The 24,718-nt window shown below is 43.5% G+C and overlaps 1 protein-coding gene across 1 annotated transcript in view; it reads left to right on the top strand.

The window, feature by feature from the left end:
* Positions 1 to 24,718, top strand: part of LOC137436928 (neurexin-1) — a 1,559,617-nt gene that overhangs the window by 996,652 nt on the left and 538,247 nt on the right. Inside the window, exon 15 of the mRNA XM_068131164.2 lies at positions 14,774 to 14,896. Within this exon, the coding sequence (XP_067987265.2) occupies positions 14,774 to 14,896 (123 nt within the window). The remainder of the gene's footprint in view (positions 1 to 14,773; positions 14,897 to 24,718) is intronic.

Raw genomic sequence — 24,718 nt, 5'->3', positions numbered from 1 at the left:
CTTACCTGTAATCTCGTCTACTCCGATTAACCCCACCTAGCCCAAGTTACTGTTTCTGTCCTTCCTTTTTCTCCTCTTTTCTTGTTCATTCATTCCCTTACATGTTGTCCCACATGGGTACTCTACTAGTAATACAAGGAAAAAAACATTAAAATATTTTAAAAACATAAAAGAAAGAAATCTCAAAAAAAACAACTAAACTATTAGGAATGACTTCACAATACGACACCCCAATCCTCTTCTGGATTACCATCACAACATGTTCTGACAATTTACTTTTGTTGTGGGATTGTGATTGAACATATTCTTAAAACTTCAGGTAATTGGATGAAAATTGAGGATTTTATGCAACCTTGACCTTTGACCTCTTGATCTAAAAAAAAAAACCCAGCTTTTAGCTTTTGATTGGTGAATTGACCGAATATGAAAATTCTTAAAAATTGAGGTTAATTGGATGAAAATTGATGATGTTAGGTCACACTGACCTTTGACCTTTTTACATTTTGACAAAATAATTAATTTGACATCTCGATATTCTCATAATAAAGTTTTATTGAAAATTTGATGACAATAGATGCTCAAATGGTGAAAAGGTTACAGCCAGGACACACAAACAAGTTATTGTGTTCTCCGGTCACAAACAAACAAACAAACACACAAACAAACAAACAACACACAAACCACTTCCGGGTTTGGTTGCGAGAGGACGCTGGCGTTGCATATTCGCCGCTTCTCCGACTGGATGGATGTACAGGGTCTGCTTCTACTTTTCTGACCTGACATCTCACACCTGTCCTGCCTTTTCACACCCGCACGTGCCGCGTGTTCTCCGGCTGGATAACGGAATCTGCTTTTGATGGTACGGAATACGGAATCGAAAGGCCCGCTCCCGTTGTTTGTGGCCGTGGCCTTGTTTGCCGGTGGCCTTGTGGTCTTGGTGGCCTTGTGGCCTTGTTTGCCGCTGTGGTCTTGATTAGCGGCTGCAGTCGTTTGCCGCTGCGTTTGCCGCTGCGTTTGCCGCTGCGTTTGCCGCTTTGCCTCCTCGACCTTGGCCTCGTACTCGTCCCTTCGCTCCTGCCTGGCATGGCTCTGAAGTACTCCGCCGCAAGGCTTCTTCTGCTCAATACCCGCTCCACCCCATCATGCATCTCTGCCATCAAATCAAATGGACTCCTCCGACGACCCAGGTACATTCACCGTGGCTCCGGTCGCAAGTTTGTTTATTTGCAATCAGGTCACTCCATCCCCGTCCTCTGGTCGGCTCAGCGCACTCTCACTCTTCGTCCCAGCGCACCTGGTCACAGCAACCCACACGATCGCACCTCTTGCCTACGAACCCTGGCTAAATCACCTGAATTCATCCCTGCTGTTCAAAACAACATCAAGCTCACCCTGTTCAACACCCGGTCCCTCAACAATAAATGCCTCATCCTGAACGAATACATCCTGGATAACAAACTGGACTTTCTCTGTCTCACCGAAACCTGGCAACAACCTCTGGACTACTACACACTCAACCTCACCACACCCAATGGATATTCCTACGTCAATAAACCACGCTCGGAGGGCCGAGGTGGTGGAATTGCCGTTATCCACCGTCAAGACATCAAGACCAACCTCATCTCCATCTCATCTGCTCCATCATTTGAACACCTGGCTTTAAAACTCTCTGGTCACACGCAGTCAGTCATGGCTGTCGTCTACCGCCCTCCCAAACCACACCCATCATTCCTGTCTGACTTCTCCTACTTTCTGACCCAGCTATGTTCCCTCTCCCCCTCAATCCTCCTCCTTGGTGATTTCAATATCCACATGGACTCCACTGACTCCACAATAACCACTGACTTCACTGATTTACTCACCTGCTTTAACCTCACTCAACATGTCGACTTTCCTACCCATATCCGTGGTCACATTTTGGACCTTGTCTGCTCCACTGGATTAAATTTGCACCATCTCTATGGCTCCGACCTCACCCTCTCTGACCACTTAGCCATCACTCTGACCATCAACATCCCCGCCCCAACACCAAGGCATTATCGCACAATCAACTTCCGTAAGCTAAACGCTCTTTCACCTACCTCATTCTCATCCACCCTCTCTGAAAAAATGTCCACTTCTCCCTTCATTGACCTCCACACCCCTTCCGACCTCACTGACTACTACAACCACACTCTCTCCTCCTGCCTTGACCAGCTTGCGCCTGTAAAAACCAAAACAGTTTCTTTCACCCATTCTGCTCCCTGGTTTACCCCTGAACTCCACCTGATGAAAACTCGTGCTCGCCAACTTGAAAGACTCCGCAATAAAACGGGTCTCACAGTTCACTCCCAAGCCTACAAGGACCACATACAACACTACAAAGATGCCCTCTCCCGCGCCCGCTCTGCCTACTACTCTCAAATTATCCACTCTGGCTCCGGAAACCCAAAAGCACTCTTCTCGACAATAAACAAACTCCTCCGCCCCCTGAACACCACCACCCAGTCATTCACAGTAGACAACTGCATCTCCTTCCTCTCTTTCTTCCAACGCAAAATTGACAACATCTACAACAGCTTGACCACCGCCGCACCCGCTCCCCCTCCAACCACCTGCCCCCCCTTGTCCTGCCATCCCCTGTCTCGGTTCTCCCCAATCTCTCCTACTGACCTCTCTGAACTCCTCATAGGAATGAAAACTGCCACCTGCACTCTTGACCCCATCCCCTCCAGCTTTGTCAAAGCCTCCCTCCCTGCTCTCTCTCCACTTATCATTGCAACAATAAACTCCTCCCTGTCTACAGGCATCGTCCCACCTTCCCTCAAAATTGCTGCTGTTACCCCCATTCTAAAAAAACCTGGTCTAAACCCTGACACCCTAAACAACTTCAGACCCATCTCCAACCTACCCTTTCTGTCAAAAGTTTTGGAACGCGCTGTAGCCACTCAACTCAAACATCATCTCTCTGCCAATAACTTGTATGAAACATTCCAATCCGGATTCCGCTCCAACCACAGTACTGAAACTGCTCTCCTCAAAATCACCAACGACCTTCTCCTCTCCTCTGACGCTGGCAACCTCAACATTCTCGTCCTCCTCGACCTCAGCGCTGCCTTTGACACCATCGATCACACTATCCTCCTCACCCGACTTGAATCCACCTTTAACGTCACCGGCACTGCCCTCTCTTGGATTAAATCATACCTCTCTGACAGATGCCAGTTCATCTCCATCAATAACTGCAAATCCCCCACTGCTCCCCTCCCCCAAGGTGTCCCCCAAGGTTCAGTTCTTGGCCCCCTCCTCTTCATCCTTTACCTGTCCCCGCTCGGTCACTTAATCCGCCGTCATGGTCTCCAATTCCACTGCTTCGCCGATGACATCCAGCTTTTCATCTCCACCAAGTCCGTCTCCACCGACACCCACTCTATCCTGACAAACTGCATCACTGAAATAAAATCCTGGCTTCAAATCAACTTCCTCAAGCTTAACTGTGATAAATCTGAAATAATCATCATTGGCCCAAAAACGCTCACAAAATCCACCCATAACTTTGCCCTCAACATCGACGGTATCCCAGTATCCACCTCCCCTCACATCCGGAATCTTGGCGTCATCTTTGACCAAACCCTTTCCTTCGACAAATACACTAAACAGATCACAAAGTCAGCCTTCTTTCACCTGAAAAACATTGCCCGTCTCCGCTCATCCCTCTCCTCCACGGCTGCAGAAACCCTCATCCACGCCTTCATCACCTCCCGTCTGGACTACTGCAATAGCCTCCTCTATGGTTCACCCTCAAAAATCACCAATAAACTCCAATACATTCAGAACTCCGCTGCCCGTCTACTCACTCATTCCCGGACCCGTGACCACATCACCCCCGTCCTTTACAAGCTTCACTGGCTCCCCATCCCCCAGAGAATCCAGTACAAAATCCTCCTCTTGACATACAAAGCCCTCCATAACCTGGCCCCATCCTACCTGGCTGACCTCCTCTCCAGACACACTCCCACCCGCAACCTCCGCTCTGCTGGTACCAACCTCCTGACCCCCTCCATCCGGACCAAATTCAGATCCTGGGGGGACAGGGCCTTCTCCATCGCTGCTCCCACCCTCTGGAACTCACTACCTCACACCATCAGAGACTCCTCCTCACTCACCACATTCAAAACATCACTAAAGACCCACCTGTTCAACGCTGCATTCAACATTCAACCCACAGCATTTAACCCCTGACTATCTCTTCTCCTTCTCCCTCCTTTTGCTTTAAATATTTCCCTATTGATTCTTGTCTTGTCTTTTTGATTCTTGTCTTATATATATGCCGTATATCGCTGCTGTTTGTTTTCTTGATTCTTGTCTTTTTGCAATTGTTGTTTTCATGTATTGTTATGCATTATGTTTTCCACTCTGTCAAAGCGCCTTTGGGCTTCTGGAAAAGCGCTATACAAAATAAATGAATTATTATTATTATTATTATTGCAAAACCCCGTCTCTCACTACAATCTACATGGAGGACGGGCTAACTAGAACGACACTCGGTGGAGCACAAACCTCCATCGGGCTGAACAGTTTACATTTTCTTTCTCACTGATAGGTTGGATCTGCATCCGGACCTGAACCAAAATCGAATCGGCTTGTTATTGTCACCTAACCAACTCATCCACCAAGTTTTGTTATAATCGGTCCATAACTTTTTGAAATATCATGCTATATGTATAGTTTTGGCCCTATCTCTGTATGGTGAAGAATCATTTAGAAAATTAATCATGCATGTATCTGGATCTTCATCAAAATCAAATCAATTTGTCCTCGTCACAGATATAACCTGTTCACCAAGTTTCATCCGAATCAATCCACAAATTTTTGATATTCACGTTCACAGGCAGACAAACAGCCAAACTGAAAAACAGGGGTGAAAACATAACTTCCGTCCACCTTCGGTGGTGGAGATTTAAAAAAATTCAACCCCAATCCTGAAATGCTTCCAATACACCTGTCACTAAATCCTGATTCACACAAATAAACGGTGATGAATATTACTAGCATCTTCGCCGCGTGTGCCGACAAGCCAGATAGTTACTCCTTCCATTGAACCAGAAGTAAATAATAGCGATTTGAGAGAAATGTAGTTTGAACTATTTGATTACAAAATTATTATTATTATTATTTTTGTATAAAAGATCGAGGCTCGTGTAAGAGCTAACATTAATGACAAAAAAAACAAGCGGACACATAAGACACGTAAAACAAAATAAAGGGAGCGGGAGACAAGATGGGGAGAGAGGGGGAAGCACACAAGTACAACATTTGAGAGCAGGGACATCGGGAGATCTGTGGGAGGGAGAGGGCTTGGGGGGGGGGGGGAGGAGGCGTGGGAAGGGGGGTGGTGGTGGGAGAGGTAAAAAAAACACATGGACACAGCTAAGACTTCCAGGAAAGAAGCCGGTATTTCAGAAAAGTGGATCGTGGAGAGTTTGGAAAAACAAACGACCTCACCGGCAAAACTGGGAGCGGAACCCAAATACAGTTAAATGAGCTTCTTGACCTCATCTGGTGGCACACAGATCCACAGCCATTTCAATTGTGATAGGTCCTGAAGTTTTGAAAAGAAACCTGAAACTGCTCCAACATTATATGGGGGGGGGGGGGTATATGGGGGGCCATCCCCCAGGTCACAACAACTCGGGTCATCCCCCCCCCCATATATTGGGGGGGGGGGATGACCTGAGGATGGGCCTGAGGCTTTTCTCCCAGAAAGGGAGTTTCATCACAGATCCATTGATGCGGATGCTTCACATGAAGATATGTGTATGTGTGCTTAGTCTTCAGATTGGTACTAAACTCAGTTAGTTTATTGAAAATATCACTGGAGTATGTCAAAAGACACAACTGTTCATGATGATGCGGGAACTTCACAAATTCCCAATTGTGTTGCACTTTTACCTTCAATTCCAAAGTCACCCCAACAAAAGTCCCATACGAGTCCTTGCATGTTCTAACCTGTCCTAAACTGAACTCCGCTTGATACCCAAACACCACACAGCTACCTGCCAATATTTATGACTCCCCTGCTACCCAGGACCAAGAGTCACAGTTTCAGAGTAAAGAAGAGGAGAGTTGGGAAGTTGGCAGGGGTCTTTCCCTCAAAGAGTAGTAAATGCGATTAATAGTCTCCCTAGAAAGGTGGTGGCAGCAGAAGCAGTCGATTTATATTAGATAGGTGCATACCGAGAAGCACTGGGGACAGGTGATTGCATACATGATCAATATCATCATTGTGATGTCTGTAAGAACATCCTGTGAAAAGGTGAATGTGTTCTCTGTGTTTGTTCATTCCTCACCTTACAAGCTTGTCCCCCATCACAAACCCCCCTGAAAACAAAATGTAATTAAATAATATATGATAAAGATATTTTTATGTCAGAATTTTAAATGATGATATTATTCTTGTCATATTATATTTGTACAGTACTGTATATAAAACACCCTGGTGATGTCTGTGCTTGCCCCACAGTTCTCTCCTTACTGATCCACCACACACCTCTCCCCTCAGTGAATGTGTGCCGTCCCTCGGATGGTTGATAAACTGTTAGATTGAAGTTACATGGTGTCGATATAGTGCAGGACTTGGACAGAATGGCCGACTCTTGCGTCAAAGTTCCTTGTCTAGATCCTTGTGTAAGATATGCTGCGTCGTCGTCCAAGGAAGTTTCTCTCCCATGAACCTACAGCTATTCGAAATTGTTTGTCTCCACGGGTGATGTTTTTCGGTGCGGTAAATGTAAAATGGGAGAGATTGAAGTTATTGCTGCAATAATAATAAAAAAAGAATCTCCCTGCCAGGTGGCTGAGCAACCCCTGTTTCATTCATCATCGTGACTCCGGGATTGAAAACCCTTTCCCTCTACCACACCTCGATGATGGGCATGGCATGTACACATTGTACAGCTATTCATCAGAATCATTTCCAAATGAGTTTGATTGATGGAAATCTGACAGAGTGACAGAACAATCATTACCCCCATCCATGGCTTTCCCTTAGCCCCGAGCATCTGTTGGAAGAATGTTTGCATTGAGATTGAATTGGCAAACAGTCCAGTATTGACCAAAGCTGGGTAGCTATTCCTTGGACGGGCATTCCCTCCAGCTGTTGTCAGCATCCTTTGGAAGTAACTTTGGGAATCATAGCTCATACGGTGGTTTTAAAATTCAATTGTGAAAATAACATTCAAAATTTTATTGGAATTGTTCGTTGCTTCACTCAACAAAACTTGGAGCTGCTGCAACTTCCTTCATGAGCCTTAAACAACGCTAAAAACTTATAATCATGAGAACGACTAAACATCGCAAGGGCAATAATTTTAGAAGACCATAGACGTATTGACACAGCATATTGGATGTGAATCTGGGATCTCGACATTCTGGTCTACTAAAGTGTTCTGCTTCTTTCAGGTGACGCGTAGGGCTGTGGGGTAGCATCATTGGCTCTTTGGGAAGGGCACCGTGGGGTCTTTAGCATCCACTGACTAATGTTGGTTTAACGTCCACCCTGGCGACGGCACACAAATTGAATCACCCTGCCCGTGAAGCACCAGGATGACCGTTCATAGCTTGGTCGGGATTCAAACACAGCCTGGACATCTCATAGAGGTGAGTGTGCATACCTCGAGGCCATCCTGTCAGCCCTGCTCTGGTTCAGTGATCAGATGGGAATTGCAAACAGTACAACATGAACTTAACTGCCTGAAGATCTTTTTTCCGCAGGGTTTCCGCAAGGTAGTTGGAGAATGCGGGAGGAAGAAGGTGGGAAGGAATGGGGAGCGGGGGGTGTGGGGTGGAGCCACAAGACAGACAAGCCCATGCACGTGCATGATGGAAGGCCCACCCCCACCCCCCCTTCCCACGCCTCCTCCCCCCAAGCCCTCTCACTCCCACAGATCTCCTGATGTGCCTGCTCTCAAATGTTGTACTTGTGTGCTTCCCCCTCTCTTCACATTTTGTCTCCTGCTCCCTTTATTTCGTCTTATGTGTCCGTTTTTTTTGTCATTATGTTAGCTCTTACACGAGCCTCGATCTTGTATACCAAAAAGAAAAGGCAAAAAAAAAAAAAGGCTATTGCAGCATTTTTTTTGTTTTTTTTTAATATATATTTTTTGTATACAGAGTCGAGGCTCGTGAAATAGCTAACATTTATCAAAGAAACACAACAAACAAGCAAACAAAGTATATAAAAAGGGGAGCGGTCGACAAGATGGGTAGAGAAGGGGAGGAAGCACACAAACACAACATTTGAGAGCAAGGACATCGGGAGATGTGTGGGAGGGAGAGGGCCTGGGGGGAGGCAGGATAGGTATAAAACGCAAGGACACCAAGGAATTCCAGGAAAGAAGACAAAAGTCACCTCAAAAAAGTGGATTTGGGGTGAAATTAGCGGGGGTAGAAAAGATCAAGGTTTTGGATAGGCGAAGATAAGAGATGGTGGTGAACAGCCGTTTTAAAGACCTGGAGGGAGGAGTGGGATTGAAGAGAGTGAGGGAGTTTGTTCCAGAGGTGGGAGAAAAGAGGAATGAAGGAGTGAAGGTGACCAGAGTCTTGATTTTGGCAGTTTAACCATAAGAGGGTTGCAGGCAGATCTTGTGCGACCTGTAGGAATATTTGGGGGACAGAGCCCAGAGAGAGCTGGGGGAGCAAGGCCGGAGAGGAGTCGGTAGAAGACGGAAAGACCACCAACCTGCCTGCGGTGAGTAAGTGAAAGGCCCTCGGAGATGGCGTCATCGCGGGAGATTCCAATGATTCTGAACGCTTTGGTTTCAACAGCGTGAAGACGAGCTAGGTGTGAGGCAGGAGCACCAGCCCAGAGGGGAGAGCAGTATTCCATTGAGATGCGGATGAAAGCCTTGTATGTGGTGAGGAGCTCAGGTGTGCCAAGGAAGGACTTTGCATGACGGAGGATGCCCAGTCGGAGACTGGCTTTGGAGGCCAGCTTGGAAATGTGGTTTTCCCAGGAAAGATCATGGCAGATAGTGAGACTCAAAAGCTTGAGTGACAGAACTTCTTGGAGAGGATTATTCAGAAAGTGGATGGGAGGGTTGTCCAGTCGGTCTTTTCGGAGAGACATTGTAAGAGTGTGAGATTTGTCAGGATTGAAAGACATGTTCCACTTGTTTGACCGGTCTGAGATTTTGTCCAGGTCTGCAGAGAGTGAGGAGGCTGCAGACTGCCGATCTGAGGGAAGAGGAATGGAGCGGCAGAGAGTGGAGTCATCAGCAAAGAGATAGAGAGGATTTTCAAGAGAGTCAGAGAGATCATTGATGAAGACCAGAAAAAGCACAGGGCCCAGAACACTGCCTTGGGGAACTCCAGCCTGAACAGGAAGAGGAGATGAGAGAAACCCATTCAGGGCCACACGTTGACTACGACGAGAGAGGAAGTCCGCCAGCCATGCGTGGAGATTTCCATGGATACCAAAGGAGGAGAGTTTGGTGAGCAGAGCGGGGTGCCAGACCGTGTCGAAGGCACGTGATATGTCGAGGGAGACGGCTCTAATTTCCTGTTTGGCATTGAGGACCTCCATCCATTGTTGAGACAGCAGAAGCAGCATGTCCAGAGTAGAGTGACCTGGTCTGAAACCAAATTGATGATCAGAGATCAAGCCATTGGAGAAGAGGAAAGATTTCATATCCGAAGCAATGATGGAATCCATGACTTTGCTGATAATTGGGAGAAGGCTGATTGGTCTGTAGTTGCTAGGATCTGTTTTTGCACCTTTTTTGTGCAAAGCGGTGATGTTGGCTGATTTCCAAGCAGATGGCAGTTGACCTTGAGCAAAAGAGAGGGTGAAGAGAACAGAGAGAGGGAGTGAAAGAGCGGAAGAACAGGATTTTAGGAACCGTGGGCTGATGCCGTCAGGTCCAGTTGCAGAATCAGAGTCGAGGGTTGACAGAAACTTTTCCACCTTGTCAGGAGGAAAGGACACGGAGTCCAGGAGCAGCTGGGTACGACTGGGCAATCTGTACATAAATCACATTTGCAAGTGCAAAGGCATTATAAGATATCAGGGTACCTTCATGTGAATAATTACAAGGACATTATTAGACAATAGACAAATAGATGTTGTACAGTCACGCAAAAAAGTAATTACACCCCATGTAAAGTTTTGACTTTTTCAACATATTTCAACATACAGCTATTTGATATTCATTTCAACAATATTGATAGATAAAGGTGATATAATATAACAAATATCATGAAACATTTACATTTTGTAGTCCATTGTATAATTTAAATAAACATAAATTTCGCATGTGGTAAAAGGAAGTACACCTCTACATTTATCACTACTTCAAATACCTAAAATTAGAATCAGGTGCACCAGCTCAGGTGCAAATGATTAGAACATCGTTAGAGAGGATCTTGGAGGAACCGGTCTTATTTAAACCTCAGACATTTAGTTTGGTTTGCTCGTTGTTGTTGAATTGTGTGGTGTCACCATGCCTAGATCAAAAGAGCTCTCTGAGGCCTTCAGAAAGAAGGTTATAGATGCCTACGAGTCTGGGAAGGGATTTAAAAAGATCTCCAAACAATTTGAAATCAATCATTCGACTGTGCGGAAGATCATCTACAAGTGGAGAAGATTCCAAAAAAACTGCCAACTTGTTCAGGCCAGGCCGCCCCAGCAAGTTCAGCCCGAGAGCAGACCGTAAGATGCTGAAAAAGTCTCTATGAACCACAGAATGTCATCACGGGACCTACAGGTAGCTCTTGCCACTGTTGATGTCAAAGTGCACGAGTCTACCATTCGAAAGAGGCTGCACAAATTTGATCTACATGGGAGGTGTGCCAGGAGGAAACCTTTGCTGTCCAGAAAGAACATCAGGGCAAGACTAAAGTTTGCCAATGAACACCTCGGCAAAGACCAGCACTTCTGGAACAATGTGCTCTGGACAGACGAATCAAAGGTAGAGCTATTTGGCCACAGTACCAGAGGACATGTTTGGCGAAAACCAAAGACAGCATTTGACCACAAGAACCTGATACCAACTGTAAAGCATGGTGGTGGAAATATTATGGTTTGGGGCAGCTTTGCTGCATCAGGGCCTGGGCAGCTCACCATCATAGAATCCACTATGAATTCTTCATTGTACCAGAGGGTGCTTCAGGATAATGTGAGGCCATCTGTCAGAAAGTTGAAGCTCAACTGAAGGTGGACCTTGCAACATGACAATGACCCTAAACATACCAGTAAATCCACCAAGGAATCGCTGAAAAGAAAGAAATGGAGGGTTCTGGAATGGCCAAGTCAAAGCCCGGATCTAAATCCCATCGTGATGTTGTGGGGGGATTTGAAACGAGCTGTGCATGCAAGAAACCCCTCAAACATCGCACAGCTGAAAGAATTCTGCATGGAGGAGTGGGCAAAAATTTCTCCCAGTCGATGTCAGAGACTGGTAGACAGTTATAAGAAACTCCTACTTGAGGTTGTTTCTGCCAAAGGGGGCAATACCATGTATTAGAGCCAAGGGTGTACTTACTTTTTCCACATGCGAAATTTGCATTTATGTTTATTTAAATTATACAATGGACTACAAAATGTAAATGTTTCATGATATTTGTTATATTATATCACCTTTAACTATCAATATTGTTGAAATGAAGATCAAATAGCTGTATGTTGAAATATGTTGAAAAAGTCAAAACTTTACATGGGGTGTACTTACTTTTTCACGTGACTGTATGTGGGATTTGAACTTGGATTCTGAGAATTAATAGATTTTGTTGAAATGGGAACAGCAAATAGTTTTGTTCTGGATGGTGAATACATATCGCTTGTTGTGGTTGACCTTGGATGTCTGTGGACTCGCTGAGTGTTCAGCTAAATGCCAGAAAGTTTGATAACTCGTTTTGCACCGTAGTTGCAAAATTAGCATTCATTTGTGAAATGAGCCTCTTCCTAATGTGCCGTGAAGATGGAATCTGGCTTGCTCGTGGTTCAAGTTCCTTGGGATCTCGATGCAAGATCGTTATCATTTCTGCAGAGTGATTGTTAAGAAATTCTCCATCAGAATAAGGATATTTGGCAGGAGCGATATTCCAGATCTTATCCCAATTTTTGGTAAGATCGTTACAACAGCATACTTATTGAATTCCGAAAGGAGCCCCTGCTGACTACTGAGCTCGAACTAAAAAAAAGAAGAAAAAAAAAGACTACATTGTTTGTCGTCAAGTTTGATGGAGGAAACTATTATGAAAAATTTGATTATTATAGTTTCACAGTGATGTTTTGGTTGCTCACTCGCATTCTTTTTTTGTTTTTTTTGCATACAAGATCGAGGCTCATGTAAGAGCTAACATTAATCACAAAAAGACAAACTGACACATAAAACATAAGATAAAGGGAGCGGGAGACAAGATGGGGAGAGAGAGGGAAGCACACAAGTACAACATTTGAGAGCAGGGACATCGGGAGATCTGTTGGAGGGAGAGGGCTTGGGGGAGGAGGCACGGGAAGGGGGTGGGAGAGGTATAAAATACATTGACATTGATAAGACTTCCAGGACAGAAGTCGGAATTTCCAAAAAGTGGAACTGGGGTGAATTAACGGGGGTAGAAAATATCAAGGTTTTGTATGGGGGAAGACAAGAGATGGTGGTGAACAGCATTGTTAATGCAATATATTGCATGAAGTGCAGAAGTTTGTCATTTCCTCCATGAAAGCAAAATCCTCCACCAATTTCGCCTTGATAATTTGGTTCTTCTTCTTCTTCTTCTTCTGTATGCAGCACATTGGTGCGAATAACATTATTGGCTGAAGGGCGTGTGACTGTGCCCCCCTGCAGGTTGGAATCATTGAACAGTGTAGATATTTCTCTGCTGGTTAAACAAAACTGTTTAACCATCGAAGTCTTTTTAAAATTTAAATTGTTCCGGGCTGCTCCCAGAACTGTTTTGCGTACCACAGACAGATTAATGTGCGGCAGGCATTTCCTGTTGGTCAGGATGCATGCAGGAATAGCTGGTGTGACACTTTGTTCTTGGTACTCACTACAGTGATGGGGTCTGATCTCGATGTAGTCTTGGAAAGCTTAACCAGTTCACTCAGGGGAGGAGCTTCTGCTCCATGCTGATGAGTGGCGTGGGGACTTACTCCTATTGAGGCCTTTCATTCTGCATTCTGGCCTTTCGGGAAGGGAGGGGGAGGGAGGGGAGGGTTAGTATATCACACAAAAATGTTAGTCAATAAAAAAATGGGCACGTTAAAACCAAAAAGGAGCTCTGTCTACTGTAACGCCATGGCTTGCAAAATTAGCCTGAATAGCGTTCACCAAGTGGTGGTTAATCATGTTCAAAAAGGGTGTTATAAGTTTATAACACACCTAAACTTCCCCGGCCTTGTGACTAATTAATTAAGAGCCCTTGCGAATTGGCTTAAGCACTCCAACAAAATGGATGATAAGGAATGGCTTGGCAAGCTGATTGCTTCTGGTTGAAATGGCCGAGGAATTTTAAAAACAGATCGCAGGTACAGTGAATGAATGAATGAATGAATGAATGATCGTTTTAAGGCCATTTTCCCCACTAGAGCAGGGGTTAGCCTTGCGGGCCCTATGACAATCATGGTTCCCTGTTTGAGGCAATGTTTTTATAGGCCGGATGCCCTTCCTGACGCCAACCCTTGGTCATGCTCTTACGATGCGCAGGGATACGGTGCACCTATTCTAAACCAGGGTACACACCGGGATCATTCATCCCAGCAAGCTGGTACTCAATTTGCCGACCTCGGAAGGATGACAGGCTGAGTCAGCCCCCCTGGTGTTAATTCAGCGATCGACCGGGATTCGAACCCAGGATCCTAGGATCCCAAGCCAGCACCCTAACCACTAAGCCAACACCAGGATAAATACAAATCTAAATTTAACAAATTTAACAAATCTAATTTAATTTAATCTAATCTAAATCTAACACCAGGCTAAATCAATACAAAGTACAAAAATTTTAAATTGCTTTGTTGTTATTAATACTTCTTATATTTCTTCTTTGCATTTTTGTTCCTTATTCTTGAGTTCATCTGAGCCGCACTTGAACTGTCCAGGAGCCGTGGTTTGGCCACAACTGGTATATTGAATTAGTAAGGGGAGTTTGGAGTGTTGAGGGAAGGTTGGAGTGGTGGGGCTTAGGGGACCCTCGATGAACCCTCGATGAAAAATATCAAGTTGAGTGAACAAAACAGGAAGGTTAGTGTGATTGGAGAAAATAGTGAAAATAATGAGGGTATGGTGTGAATAATTTTGAGTGATGAAGAATCGGAACAAAAGGTGAATAATAAAGTAGACTCTGTCATTTTATGTCCTTAATACAGTTTGTGTCATTGACTCCTTACACATATCTTCAATTGTTCTGTAATGTCTTCAGTGATATTGGTGATGATGTTGATAATCATTGAAGGCCTTATTTACGTGTCCCAATAAAATACATGGAGTAGGCTTTATCCCATTTATCTCATGCCTATGCCATGTTTTTTTTTAATTGCTTGAGTATACCTGTGGAATCAAACAAAGAAAGCCAAATAACATGCTTGATCATTCAAACATATGATTTGTGTACTCACTCTGTCCATTTTACTTCGAACGCTGGTTTCACGATTACATACAAACACTGGCGTCAATGCAAATTAGCACCAACCTTCACACTATTGAGAATCTTTATCCCCAGAAAGTATGCTGCTCAGCCATATAACTGATGCACACTCTCCTCCCCAACGCACTTTCTTTTTGTTTGTTTTTTGCAGCAGGTTCGAGCACACCTTGCCTCGAGGACTCGTGTTCCAACCAGGGGCTCTGCGTGCAGAAATGGGAAGGATTCGTCTGTGATTGCTCAATGACATCCTACTCAGGCTCCTTCTGCAACGATCGTGAGTTTTTGACGATATTATTTCCAGTTACATTGTGTCGTTCGCCATCATGGTTTGCCAAAAATGTGTCTTTTGCTGAATGAGAATGTGCTTTTCATTTATGATCGCCACACTGCAGGAATCGTAGTGAAACTGCAATCTATGAGGGGTAGTGAAATTATTTCGCCGACAAAAGTTTTTTTTACCTGACCACTGAGAAATACTCCGCACAGACGTCCTTTTCTCATTTATATCCAGTGTCACATGTTCTTCCATGTAGTGTGTGGGTTTCCTGATGCATTTGCAATATCCACAAATGAATGCTTACAGATGGGACGATAGTCTTGAAACATCCACAAATTAATGCTTACAGATGGGACAGCAGTTTTGACATCCCCTCCATCAAATGGGCATATGCAATGCCTGGCCTGTGAAATACCAGTCACTTGAGTTTCAAATTCTTTTGGGAATTCAGGAATTGGTAATATATGTATCGGGCATTCGGCTGTGAGGGATGTGGGTGAAAATACTTTGCATATGTTGTATTTCGACAATCTTTATGATATTTGAGGGAAAAAAAAACATTTTTGCAAAAAGTTTTTTGCAGTTACATTAAAATATGGATTCACAATATCTGATATAGTTCCGAGTGACTTATTGATGTGGCCAAATCTAGTTAGCATTATCACGAGCTCTCATCATGCATATGCAACACCTGGCTGCAGGTGTGCCTCTTCCTGGACCTATGGTGACACCACTGATCCAATGCACCCTGTGTAGATGAACGCAATAACTTGTAGTTCCTTCTGGATACCGGCAAACGATGAACTACTCATTTTGAAAGTCAGTATGGGATCTTCAACATTCCCAAATGAATACTTACAGACCGGACAGCAGTCTTGACATCTCCTCCATTGGAGGACATCATCATTAATGCAACGCCATGCTTGTGAAGCACCAGGGGTGATATTTTGCAGTCTGGTTTCCTGTGATGCATCTTATTAACCTCAAATCACAAAGGTTCCCTTCTATTATGCAGACATAACATGAAAGCATATCAAGAAATGTATACATGTTTCAAATTATAAGCATACCTGTAGGTAGTTGCTTGCATAACTTAGGTTACCACTCATTACCTCCGCCACTGAAGGTGGGCAGAGGTTATGTTTTCACCGCTGTCTGTCTGTCGGTGAGCAGGACATCTCAAAAAGTTATGAACGGATTCGGATGAAATCTGGTGGACAGGTTGGGTGTGTGCCAAGGATGAATTGTTTTGATTTTGGTGAAGATCCGAATCCAGATATGATATATTTTTTAAAAATTTAAAGTGATTCTTCACCATTGAGAGATGGGGCCAAAACGATATATATCACAATATTTCAAAAAGTTGTGGATAGGTTATGACAAAATTTAGAGAATTAATTTGCTCGGTGACAAGAACAAGCTGATTCGATTTTGGTTAATGTCCGAATCCAGATCTGACCTATCGGTGGGATACAGAATGTAAACTGTTCAGCCTGGTGGAGGTGTGTGCTCTACCGAGTGACGTCCTAGTTTGGTCTGAGAGAAGCAGATCCTTCTAAACAAAAGTACCATTCCGTGGTGTGGCCACAGGAAGCATTGCAATGTAAAGCATGCTTACAGTCCTGTGTACACTAGTTTGTGGATATAAAATCTCCCATGGTATTTCATCATAATACAGCAAGTATGGTCCATTAAGTCCTCCCGATAGAACAATTTATACGTATAATGTGACTAGTAAGCAAATGCAATGGCAATACATTTACATTTTAAGTTGATGACATATTAATGCAACATGTGTGATGTAAGCAGAATAACATTTTCTTGTTCGTGAGTTTCCATGAATATAAATATTTTATTCTTGCTCAAGTGAACTTACCAACCTTGACAGCAAGGGTTGTGGTTTAATAATGATAAGTATCTGCATACGACAAGCAGCGTGCAAAGAATCACCAAATCTCCCGACTTCCTAAACTTTATCCAATTTGGTCCTTCCTCTGCAGAATATTCTTCCTTTGGATTATTAACGCACAGGTTGTAAACCTGGTGCGTTATAGCGTTTGCCTGGGAATTTCTGTCGCTCAAAAGTGAAGCTCATTTCTGTCGCTCAAAAGTGAAGACAGTTTCTGGCGCTCAGATGTGTAAACATGACGTCATCAAATCTATATTTATGCTGCCGGTTCTGCTGCGAACTACTTCACCATGGAAAGTACCATATGAATAATAATTTCCATGTGCCAACCTGGGCGGAATCCAAGTGGATTCACTTGACTTGTTAACGCACAGGTTGTAAACCTGGTGCGTTATAGCGTTTGCCTGGGAATTTCTGTCGCTCCAAAAGTGAAGCTCGTTTCTGTCGCTCAGATGTGTAAACATGACGTCATCAAATCTATATTTAGGCTAACCATGGGCTACCCCTTTGGCTGGTACGCGGCCGCTCGCTAGTACATAATATAGGATATATTTGTTATATGTTATGTTATAGGATATATAGGATATATGTTATATGATATAGGATATATATAGGATAGGTTATAGGATATATATGTTATAGGATAGGAATATAGGACCCAAATGACCCAGAGGACCCAAATGACCCAGAGGACCCAGAGGACCCAAATGACCCAAATGACCCAAATGACCCAAATGACCCAAATGACCCAGAGGACCCAAATGACCCAGAGGACCCAGAGGACCCAAATGACCCAGAGGACCCAAATGACCCAGAGGACCCAAATGACCCAGAGGACCCAAATGACCCAGAGGACCCAAATGACCCAGAGGACCCAAATGACCCAGAGGACCCAGAGGACCCAAATGACCCAGAGGACCCAGAGGACCCAAATGACCCAGAGGACCCAAATGACCCAGAGGACCCAAATGACCCAGAGGACCCAAATGACCCAGAGGACCCAAATGACCCAGAGGACCCAAATGACCCAGAGGACCCAAATGACCCAGAGGACCCAAATGACCCAGAGGACCCAAATGACCCAGAGGACCCAAATGACCCAGAGGACCCAAATGACCCAGAGAACCCAAATGACCCAGAGGACCCAAATGACCCAGAGGACCCAAATGACCCAGAGGACCCAAATGACCCAGAGGACCCAAATGACCCAGAGGACCCAAATGACCCAGAGGACCCAAATGACCCAGAGGACCCAAATGACCCAGAGGACCCAAATGACCCAGAGGACCCAAATGACCCTCTGGGTCAATAAAAGTTGAAACTGGGCAAATGTCAATGAAAATTTGCCAGACCCAGACCAGAAAATGACCCAGAGGACCCAAATGCCCAGAGGACCCAGAGGACCCTGTGAATGTGAATGAATGTGAACATAATGTGAATACTAGTAGCAATTTTACAAAAACCATGGCATAATTTCAAATCTTGACCCGAGATGATAATTATGCTACATCATAATTTCCATGTGCCAACCTGGGCGGAATCCAAGTGGATTCACTTGTTCATATTGATATTATGCCTAATAATAATGATTATTATTATAAATATACTCATTCCTCTAAAGATGAAAATGTCCATCAATTTACTTGTTATATCCCTGGTTTGATTTAGCCTGGTGTTGGTTTAGTGGTTAGGGTGCAGGCTTGGGATCCTACGATCCTGGGTTCGAATCCCGGTCGATCACTGAATTAATGCCAGTGTGGTTGACCTAGCCTGTCATCCTTCCGAGGTCGGCAAATTGAGTACCAGTTCACTGGTGATTCCCTGTGTGTCGCAAGAGGCGACCAACAGGGTTGGCAGTAGGAAGGGCATCCGGCCGTAAAACATTGCTTCAAAAAAGGGGACCACGGTGCTCAAAAATGCCAACCCCTGCTCTGTGGGGAAAAATGGCCTCTAAAGGTGGTATTCCTGGTTTGATTCACTGTCAACCAAGATCCCTTGTTGTGACTGCTGTCTAAACTGTGAACCTGGAGGAAAAACTGTTGTTCGTACAACTAAAAATATTGCCTGTACCGTACCACTACATGTTGCCCGTACCACTCTTCTTCCATGGACCTCGACCTCTGTGTATGAATATATCACATGGCAGGTGTTACATACAATGGCACTTGTTCCGCATGACAACGAGCCAAAGTGAAATAAATACTTATTTTACGATATCACTTCTTACCTCCACCACCGTTTTGAAATATGAATGTGGACGGAGGTTATGTTTTCACCCCTGTCGGTTTGACTGATTGTATATTTGTCTGTGAGCAGGATATCTCAAAAACTTATGGACAGATTCGGATGAAATTTGGCGAAGAAGTTAGCTGTGTGAAAATTTCGGATTCAGCTCTTGATCCGGATTCGAGAATTTTTAAAGCGATTCTTCACCACTGAGAGATGGGGCTAAAAATCGATATATAGCACGATATCTCAAAAAGTTGTGGATGGATGACAAAACTTGGTGGATGAGTTGGTTTGGTGACAAGAACAAGCCGATTAGATTTTGGTTCAGGTCCGAATCCAGATCCGGCCTATCAGTGGGATGCAAAACATAAACTGTTCAGCCTGGTGGAGGTGTGTACTCTACCGAGTGCTGTTCTAGTTTATTTTTTGTGTTTTTTTTTTTTTACAGTAGATTATAAAAACTGTACGTTTATGAAAGGAGATTACACATTTTGAGTGATGTTTTACTCCACTAACATACTATACCTGATAAAATGGAGATAAACTAAACTGATCCCTATTTATATGTTAAAAAGGGAATGCACATGAGTTGAGCAACTATAGATATCAATATCTTTAACTGACCTCATTCTCAAAAATTCTTGATTTTTTTATTCACAAATTGTGTTGTTCTTTTAATGTCATGATATATTTTGTAACTCGCGATTTGGCTTTCAAGAAAAACGTAATGCTTCACATGCCGTTTTGACTTTCATTGATAAAGTAGCCCACACCATTGATAAATTGATAAAGTGGGTATTTTCCTGGACTTTTCCAAGGCTTTTGATACCAATAATCATGATATTCTTTCTATAAACTGTCGCACCATGGAATCAGACGTGTGGTCTTGCAGTGGTTCAATAATTGCCCTCGCCAGAGGAGAGGATATTGCATTTCAGTCCGATTGTCTGTCTGTCTGTTTGTCCGCACAGAATAAATACGATTTTCTCTGCAACCGTTGGTCCGATTGACAGGAAATTGTCACCATAGGTGCACCTCCTCCTGGAGAATATTTTAGTGATAATTATGACGCCATAGGTCACGTGGTACGGTGCCATCGTGGAAAAACCGAAAAACTTTGCGCCTCTATAGCTCCGAAAACGCTGAATAGAAAAAATTGAGATATGGCTCATTGTAAAGAACTCTCCTTGGGGAATAAAATATGTTAATGATGATGTCATAGGTGCTTCCATTATGACGTCATAAGTTGACAAGTAAAAAAATTCATTCGATCAAGATGAAATTTGAGCGATTTCATGGGATAAATTGGTGTCGAAAAAAAAATGATGACGTCATCGGTCACGTGGTTCAGCCGCCATATTTTTAACACAAAGCCTTAAAAACCACTAAAAACACATCCTTGCAAGGGTCTCCAATCTCTGATTGCTCTTTCTTGTTATTTATGTAATATTAAACAATTTTGTCTTTCACAATGGCTGTTCTTTGAGTTCCGTCCGTTGTTGATGCCTTGCCGTAGTTTGTAGCCTCTGCGTCATGTGGATCGATGCATCCGCCTTGCTGCTCGAATCTCATTGGTTTCTTGGCCAAATATAATATCATGCACCTATCTGAAGTTTGTATTGTATGCCTATTTATTATGCTTATGTATGTATGCTTATTGTATGTTTGTTTGTATGCCTGGTGTTGGCTTAGCGGTTAGGGTGCCGACTTGGGATCCTAGGATCCTGTGTTCGCATCCCGGTCGATCGCTGAATTAACGCCAGGGGGGTTGACTCAGCCTGTCATCCTTCCGAGGTCGGCAAATTGAGTACAAGCTTGCTGGGATGAATGATCCCGGTGTGTACCCCAGCTTAGAATAGGTACACCGTATCCCTGCGCATTGTAAGAGGCGACTAAGGGCTGGCGTCAGGAAGGGCATCCGGCCTCAAAACAGGGAACCATGATTGTCATGGGGCCCGCAAGGCTAACCCCCGCTCTAGCGGGGAAAATGGCCTTAAAAACGATCATTCACTCATTTTTCATTCAATGGCTGTGATTCTGCTGTTAAATTGGTTATGTGTGGTGGGTGTGGCATAAAGGTCTGTTAATTATTGGTCCTTTGTTAATTATTATTAGTGATACTAATGACTTCTACAAGTCTTTTATTCTTTCTCATGATGATTCAAATCTCTTTTTCTCCCATCGAGACACAGATGTTCTCTTCACTGCTATTAATTTGAAATTGAAATCCATTTCAGGCTGCATAAAATAATTCCATGTTGTTTCGTAACTGCATAACGATCGACAATCAAAATATAAACAAAGTTTCTTGGACAAAATTTATTGGTATAACAGTTTGCAATGAATCGTCATGGGAAACCCATATTGACAACTTGCCGAAGAATATTTCAGGAAATGTTGGTGTTATGAATACATTGAAATTATAAATTCCTTCATCTTTATCATTCATGCTGTATTTATTCCACATTGATTTCGCCTAATTTAAACTATGTGAGATTTGCCTGGGGGCTGGCAAAACTACCTAGAGGTACGCACACTCGCCTCTAAGCTGTGTACTCTGCGTTTGAATTCCGGCCCAGCTATAAACCGTCATCCCAGTGTTTCACAGGCAGGGTGATTCATCAATGTGTGTGATGTCCCTCGGACACCCATTTTTCAGCACTACAATCTGTTGGAGGTCCAGGTGTATGCATGCAAAGTTTGGGGCCGCTAGGTTTCATGGTTTTGGAGTTATGGAGGAGACGGGCGGACACTGCCTTTTATTATTATTATTATTATTATATATACTAGGGCATGCCCGTACTATATATAAGCTAGGACGTGCCCGTACGTGGGTGCCCGTTCCTTGCAAAAAAAAAAAAACTGCAAAAAAAAAAAAAACTGCAAAAAAAAAACAATGGTTTGGTCCATTCGCAACGACCACAGAACCCCCCCCCCCCTCTATTTACATGAATGGTTTGGTCCATTCGCAAAGCCAAAGCGAACGACCACAGAACCCCCTCCTCTATTTACATGAATGGTTTGGTCCATTCGCAAAGCCAAAGCGAACGACCACAGAACCCCCCCCCCCCCCCCTCTATTTACATGAATGGTTTGGTCCATTCGCAACGGCAAAGCGAACGGCGAACGGCTAAATCGCCATAGCTCGGTAAGTACTTGTCCGATTAATTTCAAACCTTGAAAAGGCACATCCTCGGGTCCCCAGCAATATACCTGGCAAGTTTCAAGTATATCGGACCGGTAGTTGTCGAGAAACAGCGGTCACAGACAAACGTACAGACGTACAGACGTACAAACGTACAGAGATTACTGGAATTATAGATAGATATATAGTTGCAAATGGACGGCAGCAAGAACATAACCATTAACACACATGAATCAATACAAAGTACAAAAATTTTAAAGTGCTTTGTTGTTATTTATACTTCTTATATTTCTTCTTCCATTTTTGTTTCTTATTCTTGAGTTCATCTGAGCTGCACTGTTAAGCTGGCCATCCTGTCTGTCAGCATGAGTCGGTGGACGTTAAAGATCCCACTGTGTCCTTCACAGAAAGTAGGCGAGCTATCGTCTGCATCATGACTAAATTCCAGCCCTTACTATTGCTGGGAAGGCAATGGCAAACCACCCAGTGTAATCCTCGCCAAGAAACTGCCTCAGCAGCACAGATGCTCCATAACAGAGTCTGGTCCATCAGAATATTTGCCAGGGACAACTAATCAAAAGTACAATTTCATAAATTTTTCTTCATTTTAAAAAGGGCAATGACAATTATTTGTAATACTGGAATACATTCTCATCCTGATATTGTTTAATATGAACACTTTATTTTTACTGTTTCTTTGAAATGTTGAAATATACTACTATGACGACTACCACTGCTACTACAACTAGTAGTATTACTACTACTTGACATTGTGGGGGAAACAATTGAGTTGGCCATTTGTATTTGTCTGTTCAGCTATTTTAGTGCAGGAAACACAGAAGGGAGGCTACTTGATGGGAAGGGTGATATTTGTAAGAGCTCGTTTACAGGTCCTTGATGTCTTCTGGCTTTCTCCTACAGTCATTAGCCAGAAAGTTGATGTACCCCACACCTCATTAGAGCTCAGGGCATGTGGTGGCCCAGAAATAAGGAGGGAGAGGAGAACACTTACTGGCCGGGCAGTAGTCTGGACATGGAGCAGGTAAAACTAGAGGACTTCATATTGAAGAGGACATCTATTTTACTTTGGCTATATGTCCAACGTAAACTTACATTTTCCTGTATAGTTAGGCCACAAATGAGCTTTTTAAATTAGATCTGAAGAGACTCATCAGATTTCTATCATATTTTGATTGAAATCATCAGAGATTTTTGTAATGGATGTACTTCACTGTGCAGCATTCTTGATGAGGAAGGTGATGCAAAAGGCCTGTCTGTAGAGGAAGGATTGTGACTGTTAAGAAAAGGTTGTTTGAAGTATAATTCACATGCTTGGATGACCATGTAATGCAAACACTGAGAAACTCGTGACTGTATGGCTGCCAGTTTTGCAGATGGTGAAATATATGGCTCTCATTATGCTCTTCATTCTTTCTGAATGTCTCTTCCAATTCTTTCTCTTATTCTTACTGCAAGTGAATTGCCACAACATGTAATCAGATGCTGCAGAAAGTGAAAAATTTCAGCCACTCTATCATAATGCTCATTTCACACCGTTACATATTTTAAAGTCTCATTAAAATGATATACATGTGCCGCAAAATGGGGTGACCCAAACAGTTAAAAGTCCCCCTAATTAGGGTAAGACTTGGAATATCATCACTTTGTAGGTGTTCAAACCTGATGAATCGGTAGGTGTTCAAACACGCCACAAGCACGAGGTGACTTTGAGCGCCTGAATATCAAAAAAAAACATCTAATGATCAACCCCAAATCTGATGATCATCAAATTGAAGTGTTGGGAATGTCACACCCTGGAGGGGATTTAAAGCCAGGATTACACACACACACATACATACTAGAGAGGCACCCATGCTTCGCATTGGTGGGAGGCCAAAAACAAATAGACAAGGTCGAGACAGTGAAGGCTTAACCATGAACGAATTCCACCTTCCTGTGCCACCTTCAGTCGAAAGTCAGGCATGGACAGCTGGTTCATGAATGACTAGGGCAAAAACATACCCAGTCTGAATGGTTGGAAAATCAATGGCAAATGGTCAATGGCAAATCTGCAAATGGAGAATACGTGAATGTCATGGGTGGAAACACTCACATAATTTCCTCATTCATTTATACTCAATGTCTCTGTATTTTCATTCCAAGCAGCATAATTCCAATCAAAATTAATGCTATAGTATTAATATGACAAACTATAATGTTATCAAAACAGCTAATCGTCATTATCTGTTCACTTCCGGATTTGGGAGAAGCTCTGTTACGATCGTCTTTCAAAATCATAATTTTATTGAGGAATTAAAGAAACCAGCTACACACATTACAACATCCACGAAGACCCCAAAACATTCCACAGAGGGTTTGGCAGGACTATCCCCAAAACTGAGGGAGTAGTTTGGGATGGACAGACAGGCCTGTTCTATAATATACAGTCACGTGAAAAAGTAAGTACACCCCATGTAAAGTTTTGACTTTTTGAACATATTTCAACATACAGCTATTTGATCTTCATTTCAACAAT

Source organism: Myxine glutinosa, chromosome 11 (assembly GCF_964187855.1).
Source record: "Myxine glutinosa chromosome 11, kmMyxGlut1.1, whole genome shotgun sequence".
Taxonomy (NCBI): domain Eukaryota; kingdom Metazoa; phylum Chordata; class Myxini; order Myxiniformes; family Myxinidae; genus Myxine; species Myxine glutinosa.
This window is presented reverse-complemented; position numbering and strand designations above follow the sequence as displayed.